The 14,439-nt window shown below is 39.6% G+C and overlaps 1 protein-coding gene across 3 annotated transcripts in view; it reads right to left on the reverse strand.

Annotated features, from left to right (window-relative positions):
- BICRAL (BRD4 interacting chromatin remodeling complex associated protein like) overlaps positions 1 to 14,439 on the reverse strand; it is a 36,772-nt gene that overhangs the window by 12,623 nt on the left and 9,710 nt on the right. Inside the window, exons 1-4 of one of the 3 annotated variants that reach the window (XM_027682025.1) lie at positions 10,120 to 11,201; positions 7,817 to 7,865; positions 5,008 to 5,056; positions 4,859 to 4,927 (exon numbers count right to left, since the gene is read on the reverse strand). In XM_027682025.1, the coding sequence (XP_027537826.1) occupies positions 4,859 to 4,927; positions 5,008 to 5,056; positions 7,817 to 7,860 (162 nt within the window). In that variant the 5' untranslated portion in view covers positions 7,861 to 7,865; positions 10,120 to 11,201. Of the gene's footprint in view, positions 1 to 4,858; positions 4,928 to 5,007; positions 5,057 to 7,816; positions 7,866 to 8,451; positions 10,078 to 10,119; positions 11,202 to 14,439 lie in introns of those variants that run through there. The other 2 variants (XM_027682026.1, XM_027682024.1) reach the window with 2 other exon arrangements.

The following is a 14,439-nucleotide window of genomic DNA, read 5'->3' on the forward strand; positions in this document are numbered from 1 at the left end:
TTCTTCATGCAAGTAAATTTTCTACACAAAATTCCACTCTTCACATCGCACATATAAGGTGACATTCATCCCATACAGCAGGCCAGCACAAACACATATATCACTGACATCTCACTCGTGCCCTCAAACAGACTGCTGGAGCACTACTCTCATTTCCCATCTCAAATCTCCCAATTCCACAGCACCTAGCTCTGCAGCTGCACTGTTTCAAGAGGATTTGAAATGCTCTTTAAGTACCATTTTCCCTTCCTCAATCTGAGCACTGGACAGACAAAAGGACAAAAGAAAGGAGGAGTGAAAACACCTCCGCTGCAATTCAATTTCAGGCAAGGCTTCAGTAGCAGCGGTAGTAGCAGGGAAAAGGAAGGAGAAAGCTTCTCTTTCACTGACTTCTAGCAAATGACATCCCTCTCCAAAATCCTATCAGCATTTCTATAATCACTTAGTGTAAACAAGTGACCGTTTCATAAAGTTAAGAAGGAATTATTCTAATTCTTTAACAAAAATTTTAGAAACAAAGCAGTAAGAAAAGCAATGCTACAGACTTTGTGGTTTACACTACTAAAAAGATTACTGAGAACTATAAACATTGAAACTACCACAAATATTAAGTGGGTTTAATGAAAAAAATCCTTCAAATCTACATCCATAAACACTGTGATAAAGAAAATGAGAACCTATTTACTCTTGTCTACTGTTGTCCTAGTTAGAGCAGCCAGAACCAGTTCATCACTGTCTGGGTGTAACCCAAACTGTGTATTCTACACCCTCTATGACATTTCCCAGGAACTGTTAACAATAGACCACTTGCAGCAGCTGCCCAGAGCACACCTGACCCCTCAGGCTATAAGCCGGGTGTTAAAAAGCCTGTGAGATAGGAAGATATTCCTATCCTCACACCAATGATTCAGGTGTGATAACTCCCCTCCGGGGAGTCATTAGCACCTCCACACCCAGCCTGAGGGGTCATATCTGCTAATGGGCCAACAAGAACTCCAAAAATATCTCACGACTCACAATCACCCCTTGTGGAATTCCCCGCCCTGGGGGAGGTACTGGGCATTCCCACTGGAACCTGAGTGTATATAATTTTGGGGTCTTGGGACTTCTGGTACCACTCGTCGGATCCAGAGGAGGATCAGAACTTCAACCGGACTGCAGCCACCACTCTTGCCCAGACTGCGACCAGCACTCGCACCAACAGGTTTTCCTCCCCTTTTACTTTGGACTCAGGGGGACCACGTGGGGCTCAGCAGAGGGGCCAACGAACACCATTCTGTTCATGTCTCAGGGTGCTGGGTTATACATCTGAGTTTTGTGGGTTAAAACCAATTGTTTGTCCATATAATTGTATTATTGTATTATTTTTTATTAAATTATAACTCTGACTTATAATCTCTTGAGTTGAGTTCATTTCTCCTGCCGGTTTACCTTTAAACCAGCACAACTGTGTCTAAGATTTTCCTAAAACAAAATTCTGTCCAGAAACTCTAGACAACACGAGTATCAGATTTCTGCAGATGAAATGACAATTTAAACGCATAATAATACTTGCAACAGTTTCAAGTTAGGCAGAGTACATCTTTCTACCTTGCATAATTATATCTCAGCTGTTCAAAAACAACATCCAGTGGCTTTTTAGGTCAGGATAAATGCAAACTGTGGGTGTGCAATTATCAGTCACATTCATACTCTGAGCCTTCACTCCTTGAAGGTCATAGACGCTTGTTTTCACCTCATGTAAACAGTGTGAAGATGCTGCAAGCCATAATTATCACATGCAACAACGTCCCCACCCTAACTTCAGTTCCCCAAGTATATTTATTCAGAATTTTACCCAATCTGTTTCTAAAACATCCTGTGTGTTTTTTGACACTTTGGTCATGTTTTGAAATATTAAGGGATTGTTATTAAGATTAAATATAATATTTTCAGATTACAACTATAAAACTACCAGAGGAACTAAAGTAGTGCTTAAATGTCTCAATGCCTGCATCTCATGAACACCTAAAGCTCAGATCCTGTACTGTACCTAGCTACCATTGGGCAAAGCAAAAAAGGAATCACTAGGGAATTACTAAGACTCATAACTGTCAGGTTCTTGAGGAGAATTCTCTATTGCATCTGTAATTTGTCTGCAGGTACAATGACCGATCTGAAATCTTTAATGACCGTGTAACTTAAAAAGTTCCAGTTAGTTGCATTAACAATACAATTATTACTACCACCAATAATAACAATAATAAATAGTACTACATGCAATCAAGATTAGCAGCTTGAAACTTTCTCATTGGAATAGAGACTCCCAAGTTTCATTTCCTGCACCCACGACTGTTTAATGTCCCAAAACAATTTTATGTGCACAAATTGGAACAAGAGCCCTCAAAGTTAGCATCTGAATCACTTGCTGTCCAGATTCAGAAAAGCCATGCAGAACACCAGGCTAATTGCAGCAAGAAATTAAGCAACTTCATGAATCTGCTTACCAACAAGTCTTATTCTCGCTGTCTCCATGAATATTCTGCTCTCTTACACTGTCCTACTATACTGTAACAGGATAATGGAAGCAGTCACCCAGTACAACCCAGGTAATAGGGCAATGGCTAAGGAACCCTCTCAGAAGGGTTGTAACAGACACTGCCAACTGCCACAGGAAACCAACCTGCAATCAGCAGAGCTGGTATGGAATCATTCAACTTGGGGAAGGAGAGGATGGGGGTGGGGGTAGTGTAAGGGTGTGGGAAAAGTGGACAGTGCTTTCTTGTCCTTCAGGCAGGAGGAACTGCATCTTGCTTGTGTTAGGTGTTGGCTGAGCATGCTTACCCGCTGAGGCACTGAACCCTTGATACTGAATTTGTAAACTCTGCCACTGAAAGGCATGAGACGGGCATCAAGACAGTCAATCCTACTTCATGGTAGCAATTCTGAATACATACAAAGACAGAACTTTCAGTATCTGCAAAAACTTTAATGACAAAAAAATTCAGAAGCCTTTTAACTTTTTGGGTATCCCATATGATAGGACTGTGAAGTCTGTTTATATTTATATTTTAGATAATACTTGTTCCTTCACAAGGCACTCTCTATTTGCAACTTGTAAGAATCTCTATTTGTAATCAAGTTGTTCATCACTTAGGTCAGCACAGGGCTCTCACAGGAAGGAGGGAAGAGAAGATGGCATTGGTATTCATTACGAAGATATAAAAGGACGAGGACAGAGCAGGAGAGGAACAAGTGCCGAGAATGAAAATGTAGTGTGTCATCCTAGGAACATACACTAGCAATCTCTGCTCCTCTGACTACCTGCTTTCTAGATTACCAACCCCCTAATTTCATATACCAGAAAGCTCTTGGCTTTCACCAAATATTTTTGTTTCCTCCAACTGCTACTTCCTATGCAACAAATCCACCTTATGCGGAATCTCCCACTTCCTCTCAAAATTACTCCAAAAACTCACTTTCTGAAAATACACCAGAAACACCTGACTCTTGCACACCCACACATGCTTATCAGATGAATGTCTACAAAGAACTAGGAAGTCTAGGCAATGACAAATGCATGTCATATGTCACCCTCTTCTCCCCAAACCTTGTTTTTCTTAGGATGAGTCCTCAAAACCCACCTCTGCCAATGATGCCTACAGGGAGCTGCTGTCTGCTAATGGCAAGCCTGTTACCAAGTTGAAACCACAGCTCCTGGTGAACTGAAAATTGGGCACACCCTATTACAGTTGGTACTCTACTCCATCACCATTATCTCAACCAGCTCGTCTGGAGAAAGAACTGTCACTCAACGTATATTTCTTTTACAATATTTAATAATGATGTTGAAAGGGGAAGAGCAAACACTTCACATTCCAATACTGCACCTACAGGAAAGTCACTAGTTCTCCACACACAGATACACAGTTTTTAGAATTTACTTATGCCAATTATTTAAGGTCCCTACACACCTACAAGTATTATCCATGTATCTGTTATGAACATGGGACAAACACACAAGAGTCAAGATAATAGTACAACAGAAAGAGGAATTAGAAAGAAAATCCTACTCTATGTATTCAAATAACTTAATTGTGGGATTAAGAACTCAGTTGTTGGTTTTTTTTAAAGACAAAGCAATGAAATCAAAGAAATGTAGGTCAGAAGGGATCTCCCTAAGTCATCCAGTCCAAACTTCTACTCAAAGCAAGACTCCGCCAACACTAGAGCAGATCAGCCTTGGCTTTATCACCAAGGGTTGGGATTCCACAACCTCATTGTGTGACACTTGGTCCAGGGCTGTAATACATTTCTGGCAAGAAAAAACATTGAAGACTCCTTGCAACACCTAATGAATTTAAAGTGACTTCCCTAACACAGAAGTTACAGGAAGGAAACAACCCAAGCCAGCTATTCAGTCCAAAATAAAAAAAGGGAAAAAAATAATCATTAATTTCAAAAAATTGCCAGCTCAGAATCTACTTAAAATAAGAAAAAAAACCATCCTAATATACACAGGAAATGTATGCATGACTAACTCTTAAGGTCTATATTTGAGCACTACTAAATCTACAATCACTAAAGTTGCAAGGTCAGTTTACTGGAGGGAGCTACACCATAGAGTATTTTCACTGCTCAGCAAGCTGGTTTACATATTTACAAAACGTGTCCCAACAGTGTAGTATTTTTAATTAATTTCCCACCAAAATACTTAAAATACTAACAGCATGGGGGGGCAGTTCTACGTTAGCATTCAGAATTTTCATAGGAAAAGGGTCAAAACCCCCATCTACTTCATTCAGTTTTATGAAGGCCAAGTAAAGCCACACAGAAGCATGCAATCTCAATAAATATAATTTCTCTTCTGACCACTTACATTGGAGTTGGCGAAAATTGAATTTGAGTTGGCTACAGAATATTCTGCGTTGGTCAAGTCTTCATTGCTCTGGTAAAAGACAGAAATAACTTTAGAAATAATATACTCAATGAAGCTTTCTATATCTAATACACAGGAATGCTACTTACAGATTTACTACTAGGTCCATGTAGAAAATAATTCAGTGCCTGTGGGTCCCTTAAGGGGGAAAAACAATAAAGAAGTTAGCACTTTTTGGAAGTTCTACTAATGAGACTAATTTAACAAAGGCACATGCTGTATTCATATAAATCAGGTTGATAGTAAAAACACACTTCTTTCACTGAATCCAATGCAAAGCTGAAACTTTATATCATCTGAGGATCTGTGTTTCTGTATCAGCACAATTTTCAGATGTTAATTGTATTTGCTGCCACTGTAACAAGGCATTTCAAGCAATAAGCTATGCTGATCACAAAATCTTAGTTGCACTCTACTTCCCTTTATGAGGATTACTCATACGCTCTTAAAACAAATGGTATTTTATGACAAGACACAGTACAAAACCTAAGGAATGTACTACCACCAAATAACATGAGAACTAAAACAGGTACCACCTCTTCTACAGCTAAACTATAATGCCTTGTTTAGCTCATATCTAATAATGGGGTATTTACAAACCTGAATCTTTGACATGTTTTCTGCTGCCCTTAACATATATTAATAAAAACTTATGATTGCCAGAGTAACAGTCCCCTCATGGAGAAAATGTGGCACCTTTTCCAAGTGACATCAACCATAGAAATAACTGGCTAAATATTACAACTTTCAGTGTATTTCATTAACTTAGCACTACTGCTGATTAAAACTCAGATGAAAATTCTGGTCTGACAGAATGAGTACTGGGAATTCAAACAAATAAAAAATACATTAATAGACATATATAGACCAAGTAAAAACAGTAAAAGGCTGTGTTACATGGGATTATTCAACTGCAACAATTATGCAGCATTTCTTAACATGTCCATTAGCATAAAGACTAAACTGACAGATTTTTTTTATTTTAAAACACGTTTATTGATTAACACATAATGATACAACATTTTTTAGAAGCACTGAAAGCATCTCCTTCTTGCTTGATCATCCTAGAAAATAAAAAGGGAACAAGTTAAAGATCTTTCAGGTTTACAACTACTCTTCTAAAAGCAAAACATACGTTTACTCCTCTTTTTTCACAAAAGTTGTTTACAAAAGAGGTATTAGATAGTACTTGGCAGAGACCTTATGGTATATTATGCTTACAACACTGAAGTGGTTACACATATTGTAAAATGAAAATGTCATTTTCACAGTAGATTACACTGAATTTCAAGAATTAAGCAGCACAAAACTCATGGTCTCATATGGGGCTCTATCATGATTACATGTTTTATCAGTAAAATAACCAGGCCATTTAGTACTAATTACCCTCACTGTCTTTCAATCATGAAAAATGCAATTAAAAATTAAGAACACTTCATCACCTTAAATATTGTCTTTAGTAAGGAAGGAATTTTAAAAGGCACTTACCAAATCATAGATCAGACGGAAAAAAGGAAACGTGTTTTCCATTCTTCTAGGTGCTTAAGACAATTATTTCTGCCAGCAGCAGGAAGAACACTGTAATTTTTCACACAAACACTCATCTGTATAGAGAGCACTTCATTCTCTGGACCACCTGCGATCTTGTACCAGGATCCTCACGATTCACCCTCATGCCAGAGCACTTAATTATCCCAGGATCATCTTTATGTTTCAAGCGGGAAGTGTTTTCATATTGCCACAATCAGTAACCTTGTGCAACAGTACGCTGCACAGCAGTGCTTTTGCAACAGCATCCACAGAGCAACTCTCAACAGAGCAACCCTCAAACTACAGCAGCCACTGCAGTGGCATTTTGTTTTTTCTGAAGTTAAAGCTCTCACTGGTTTCACTGGAAGCTTTCCGTGTGTAAGAAAGGTAAAAAGCCTATTAAGTTACTACACTTAAAACAGTAAAAAACTTCTTGTGTGAGCTGGAAATGATCATTTAGCAACTGCTACAAGACTGATGTCAGAGTAACTTCTGGCAGAGTTTGAACAAAATATCATGTATGAAAAACTCAATTTTCTTCTGCTATGTATTATAGCATATTATCTGTTCCTGAGTACTGACGTGCATGGTAGCTAAAGGAAGGTAACTTGTCACATATAAAATCCACAAAAAACTTGCTCAAGACTCAGCTATCTTTATTTTTTTAGATTCCCATATAGAATTATAAAACTCCAAATAAATCTGTTATGGATGTAATGGGGGGCAGGGGGAGACCACACACAGGGAAAAAAAAACACCAACCCACAGGACCATTTAAAATCCTCAATTTTACTAAAATCAAGTATCTTTGAGCAAAATGTTGATAAATTCTTGTTCGTTGTGAACACTTTAAAGTACAGGGAGCAATTCTTTTTTTTCTAACATTTACATACAAATGTGTATTTATAAATATGAAAAAAATCATTTCACCTTTCCCTTTAAAACACAAGCATAGTATTAATAAAATAGTAGTAGTTCCACTACTCAAAAAACCCTGAGATCTTTAGATTTTCATTTTAAAAAAATAGTTAATTGCAATGAAGTTTGTAACAACATCCCTAGTAATGTGCTTCAACACTGATCTGACATTACCAGTAGCTGAGAACAGAATCCAAACTCCATGAAGACACATTCCCTAGCCCCTCCTGAGGAGAATGTCAGCAAGTGAAGTGTTAGCTAGTATGCACTGGGATTGAAGGCTTTGTGATACACAGATCTCCACATGGAAGAAATGAATCATATCTGCCCATTTCATTTGCCAGTCACCTCATCCTTAGACAATACTGAGATATAATCACCTTCTAGAAGATGATTTTGCAAAATTATTATTTCCAACTTTTCTGCAATAATTGCTTATGGAAAACTTACCCAATAAGATCAAGGAGACAGGATTCATCATCGTCATCATCCATGACAACTAGAACGAAGAAGGAGAGGATGGATATTTGATATGTATCACATAACAGTTTGCTTTCAACAACAAATTCAATTTAGAATATGTCAGTATTTTTTATAAAACAATTTATGAAGCTGACAGTTTTTTACTACTGGCAAAGTTCTTAAATAAATCTGCACTTTTACAGACATCTGCTGATTTATCTCAAAATCAAATTCAGTCACATTCAAAGACTCACAAAATCCCGTGCAATGTTTTACCCTTCAGGGGTTTTTTATAATTTTAAACCAGCGAAAGACAAATGATTCACCAAACTCATTAAACAGAACTTCTATGAGTTAAGGTAGTAAAAACATTGACACTGAATGCAATCTAAGACTCCAGTTAAAATGCTTCTATAGGACTTTATTCCCAGCTAATACCAGTGAGGGAATAACCAAACACACAGAACCTACAAAGGCTGTTACAAATTAGTGGCTATAATACTGAGCAGCCAAAAAGGTAAACAAATTAAGGGCAGTATCATGAGGGAGCTGCTATAGTCTAGAACCAAAACTACAGCCGAGACATGACAAAACATTAAAAAGAACACTATTTTCTAACAGATCTTTCTTAGCAATAGCTAAGTGACACTGTGGCCACTTCCAGTTTCTCCTCAGCAATATTCAGAAGTGTACTTCAATGAACTTGTGATTAACAATAGTGTTCTGACAGTCCTTTTAACAACAGGTGGGGAGGGAATTCCTTGGCACCTGAGGGTAACCTGAGGGCAACTATCCACTTACTGTGTGCAGAGCACTTTTAGCTTCACCGTATCATGACCACCAACCCTCTTATGCACTGCCGAGTCCGTCAGGTGCTGCCTGTACCAAACGTATTCCATAACTCTCTCCTCCGATCGCTGTTCCTTCAAGCTTCTGTTTGATTCTCCTGGGCTCTCCCGTTCACCGTAACTCTCAGAATATCATCTGAGACTGTACCTTCTCCTTTTTCCACGTCAGTAACTCTCAAGACCATCCCATCTAACCCACCAGTTCAATTATCAACTGATGCTTGCGTTTCCGAAACCTCTTGGTACCCTGGTTCTCCTATCTCATCTTTACAGTATTTTTTAATCACCTCAAGTTGATCAGTGCATTCTGTGCTTGTTTTTTTCTAAACTTCCCTTAAAAATTCTGCTATCATACTGATCACCTAAATGTATTAATACAGTTTTGGCTTTAATTCATTTTGCTCTCTCTTACTTCTTGCCAAACAGAAGCTTACTGTCCCTGACCAGAGATTCACGTGAATCGTTCTTCAGGTTGTCTCTCATACAGCTCTCCATAAGGATTCAGATAATGAAGGGACTGGAGAACCTGCTATATAAGAGGCTGAGAGCACCAGGACCATTCTGCCTGAGAAACAAAAGGCTATGGAAAGATCTTAGCCATGTGTATAAATACCTGGTGGAAAGATGTTAAGAGTATTGAGCCAAACTCTTCTTACTGGCATCCAGTGAACAAACAAGAGGCAAGGGGCACAAATCAAAAAAATATAAACCAAAAAAGTCTACTTAAACATAAGAAAAAACTTCTATTTCTTTTAAAAACTCTGAGGGTAGTCAAATACTGGGCTCAGGTTTTCCAGCAAGGTTATGGAAACTCTATCCTTGGAGATATACAGAACCCAGTTGGACCACAGCCTTGACCTGCCTGCTCTGGCTGAGCCTGCTGTGAGCAGGACAGGGGATGAGGTTATCTGCAGACATCCTTTCCCACCTCAGCTGTCCTGTGACCCTGTAGCCTCTTTCTTGAAATTTTTCTCAACTCCACTGATTCTGAAAATAGTTTATCCTGCAGACTAGCAGAGGGTACTGTGTCCTCTATACTCTATAGCCTTATTTGAGTTTTTTCTTTAGCTGTGTTTTACGCTTACAGGAGGGTGAAGCAGAAACAGAGCACACATCACTATAAGGATCATTCAGTATCACCTCTCTGGGAGAACAGGAAAACAAAGCATGGCTACCGAAAACCACCTCAAAATCAGCATTCGTGAGGTGATTATGCATCTTAAGAAAAGTAATTTCTCCCATGATTCAGTATTACATCTGCTTACTGTTGCATAGAGCCACCAGCTTGAGCACTGATCTTGCAATTTAATTCTCAGTAAATGGCATGACATTGTACCATGTCACAAAATTTAATGTAAATATGCATTACTAAGAACAAATTAATAAGCGATTAGCATTAAGTGATTAGCATTCTGCTTTAACTGTACTGCTAGTACTACTTACAGAAAGCTGTTATTTCCTCTAACAGCTGAAAGCACACCCATCTCTCAAGAGCAAGGTTCCAAAGACTCCTAGCTAACCAAAAGTAAAAATCTATCAAAAGTCAAAATTATCTTTGTTTTCACACTGCTTTTGAATATCCCATCCCATGTGTCTATGGCAATACTGACAGCATTATTTAAATACAATAAAATGTCTTTGCTTTACCTAATTAAATATTCTCTGTGATTATATTATAATAAGGCTTCACCATTAGCAAAAGTGGCAACATAGAACTTTGTTCAATCGATACTCCCGTGAGTATTAAAACAACTAACACAAATTCAGAGAAATTTGGTAATTTCACTGAATTCTTCAAAACTCGCATATAATGATCAGAAGGAAAATAAAATGCATGAAAGCACTGATGAGAGAAGATCTTAATGGTAATACATATTCTTCACTATTATGCCCTTTAGCTGAACATACAGTTGGCTTTATTAGATAAACATGATACAAGAAAGATTTACCCAACATACTCTAAAAGCCTACCAGTTTATGATAGACAATAAGCCCCAAAGAAAACAGCTGCATTTTTTATGAACACCAAGAATCACAACCAGTTCCCTCCTGAAGTGCAACTTTCTAACAAGCTTTAACAACATTCTTGTCATCACTAGCAGAATTCTGTCACACATGAAAAAGAAATATGTCACCTTTTCATTTTTAAGGCTAGTTTACCAATGAGCTAACCTGTATAAAACCATCTCCAAGTTTTCATACAGCTGATCACTGTACATCACAGAGCCACTTATCATACACAGCCCTTGCTACATTCAGAAGTCATTCCAATTAGCATTCACTGCACGAGGGGCTACACGCTCCCACACCTCGAAAACTGCAAATAAAGCACAGATAGATCACTACCGCCTTGCTATCCCCACAAATCATGGCACTAACAAGGTGCTGCATGGCAGTGCTTTTGTAAAGTACCACAGGACCAACATGCAATTTGAACAGCACTCACAGGGGTATGCGGTCTGTGAAAGAACAATCAAGATCACAGCCAAGCCAGAAACCTATCTATTTAGACTAAATTCTGTTCCTATTTCACCACATATACTCAAAATTGACACAAACCATGGAACTGCATGTTGTGGTTTAACCTGGCAGGCAGCTAAGCACCACACAGCCACCTTGCTTGCTTCCCAAAAACAGAATGGGGGAGGGAATCAGGGAAAAAAAGGTCACACTCAGGGGTTGAGATAAAAATGGCTTAATATGACAGAAAAAAACCCAACCAGAAAATAATAGCAATGATAAAAGAATATGCAAAACAAGAGATGCACAATGCTCACCACCTGCTGACTGATGTCCAGCTCAATCTAAGCAGCAGGCCATCACCCACCGGCCAATTCCCTTCAGTTTTATTGTTCTGCATGATGCCACATGGAATGGGATATTGTTTTGGTCAGCTGGGGTCAGCTCTGCCGGCTGTGTCCCCTCCCAGCTTCTTGCCCACCTCCAGTCTCCTCACTGGTGGAGTGATGTGAGAAGGTGGAAAGTCCTTGGCTTAGGAGCAATCACTACCCAGCAACAACTAAAACATCAGTGTGTTATCAACATCATTCTCATCCTAAATCATACAATTCAAATCATTGGTTGTTCTCACAAAAAATCAAATTCCCTTGAGGTTCATATAGGCCTTCCCCATCCTTCTGCATTAACCACTAAGTACACCCAAGACCCTGAGTAAATGCAATCCCATGGATGGGTTTGCCTTTGCCTGAAACAGGAATAACCCAGACTGGCTTCCCCAGCATATTTTTCTATGTGCACTATAGGAACTTTAGCCCCTTCTACAGTATGTAAAAGTGTTGATTGGGCAGGGCCAGCCCAATTAGCAAATCCCCTAGTGTAAACTAATCAGATGGCTTTTGCTAAATGTGTATCAAAATGTTTGAATGTCCCAGTACCCCTTGCTCTCAATGTGACCTTTAACAGTCCATTGTATCATTTGATTTTCCTAGAGGCTCATGCAGGACAGGGAAGGTGATACACCCAACTCAGTGCCATGCTCTTTGCCCATTTCAGCCGCTGTCCTCCATGCCAGAGGGGCTTTAGCCACTTGGCTTGCTTGACTGCAGTCCATGTGTCACATTCATGGATAACCTGTACAACAGTATCCGTGGTCAGGTTCACCCTGCGATCACAAGCCCACCTATATGTTGTATCTCTTACTTGCTGGCCTAAACTGTCATGGGCTCACCAAGCTATAAATAATTCACCCTTACATTGCCAGTGCAGATCCACCTGAGCCACTTCAATCTTAGCAGCCTGTTGTACCTGTTGGCTGATGTTCTTCAGTGTCACTCCAGATGAATACAGATAGGTTCTGTCCCTTTGTAACGTGATGGCATTAAGGGTACACTGTGCGCCACTGCCCACCAGAGTGTTATCTCCTGTGGCTTTGATGTGCCAGACCACCAAATGCACACAGTCCAATAAACCTAGTAGTCCCCCTTCCTCCACCTGGCTGGAGGCAGGGCCCTTCCAGTCCTGGTCATGGTGTTTGTTACTTCTTGCAAACACAAATCAGTTCCCTTGCTGGCGGGGCAGTATGAGAAGGTGAAAAGTCCTTGGCTTAGTGCAAGCACTGCTCAGGAACAATTAAAACATCATCTGTTATCAACATTATTCTCATCCTAAATCCAAAACACAGCACTGTACCAGCCACTAGGATGAAAATCAACTTTATCCCAGCCGAAACCAGGACACTGCAGGTTTAAATCTTTTTAACTGATGCCTATTTTCAACAACGATTAGCAAACGATTAGTGTCCTGTTAATATCAGGAGAGCAACAGTGGAGGTGAACAATCAGACAGAGTACCTGCACACCTAAAAGCAACTAGTTATTCAGTCTACTTAGAAATTTGAGTAACACATGACCTTGACACAAATGATCATTCAAAAGTGTGTTAGTAAAAGCAAGCTTGTCCTGTGGAATTTTCCAAACGCAATTTCTACAGCACAAGTGGTGGAAAAGCTTGCCACTTTTCTTGCCAACTATCTCTTCAAGTTTTCTGTCCTCCTTACTGTTTGTAACGTACAGTGGGCCAAAGCAATGATTGATGTATGAAATGGGTATAAACCATATTATAAATCAGGACAGTTTGAAAATAAATCTTACCACAATTAATGGAATTAAGAGTTATGTACCCTAGACCAGTGGTCTTCAAAGTGGGGTGCATCCAAATCATTTACAAGGGGCAATCCTCACTAATTAGTCATAACCCAGCACAGATATTCCCTGTAGCTTACTAGGAAGGCCTCTACTGTTTTATTTCATCTTTGCTACTGCCCTGGTGAATCCAGTATATACTTCAACTTGTGTCACGTGTACTTGTGCAAGCAGCACTGCCTACCCGTTTCGGGAAATAACCAGAGTGCCCTTTATCGCACACTCCCAAACAGAATACAAGAAAAGTTGAAAGTAATAAAACTGACAAGAAAATCCCAACTATGAAAGCCAGTCCTCTGGGAGACTGTTATTACTTGGCCTTAAAGCCTCTACCTTCATTTCAACACTCTGACCTACTACAGTGCAAAAAAGACCAACAAAAGACGAATAGAGCAGTCCTGCCCTCCACTCACCCACTTTCCAGCTCAAGGCTTTGAACTGTCACCCGGAACAGAAAATTGATCTGATAAAATACATCAATCTGTTTCAACTTAGATTAGCTTCTCAATTTGGTCCTGGCTTGCCACAGGGCTACAATAGTGCTAGTGCCAGCACAAGAGAACACGAATAGGAATGAGGGAGCCAGGTAGTTCAATAGGGGCGGAAGGCAGCAGTGCTTCAGTCAGCTTAAAGCACCTGTGGGGCTGCAGCCACACATGTTAATACAACCACGGCCCTCACAGCAGCCGCAGTGCAGGCAACAGTTCCATGAAAGTGATAATTCCCTTCTACTTAGTATTTGTGAGCTCCCAGCTTAAATCTGTGTTCAGTTTTGCTGCACACACCCCTCTTAAAATAAATACAAAACAACTTGAAGGAGTACAACAGAGTGCAAATAAAATCCTAGAGGCACATGAGGAAACTACTTTTCTTCAGCTTGGACAACAGAAGGCAAACCCAGGTGCTACCTGCAGCCTGCCACAAACTGAAAGACGCACTCAGATGAGCCAAGACAGCCTCAGCTCATCAATACACAGCAAGACATGAGGCAACAGCCAAAACATGCAACATAGAAAATCCCAACCCAATGCAAGGAAGAAAGAAGTTCACAAACAAGAATGTTCAAGCAAGAGGGTGGAATCGCCATCTCTGGAAATTTTCA

Source organism: Neopelma chrysocephalum, unplaced genomic scaffold (genome assembly GCF_003984885.1).
Source record: "Neopelma chrysocephalum unplaced genomic scaffold, ASM398488v2 Primary Assembly neopelma1_61b, whole genome shotgun sequence".
In the NCBI taxonomy this organism is placed as follows: domain Eukaryota; kingdom Metazoa; phylum Chordata; class Aves; order Passeriformes; family Pipridae; genus Neopelma; species Neopelma chrysocephalum.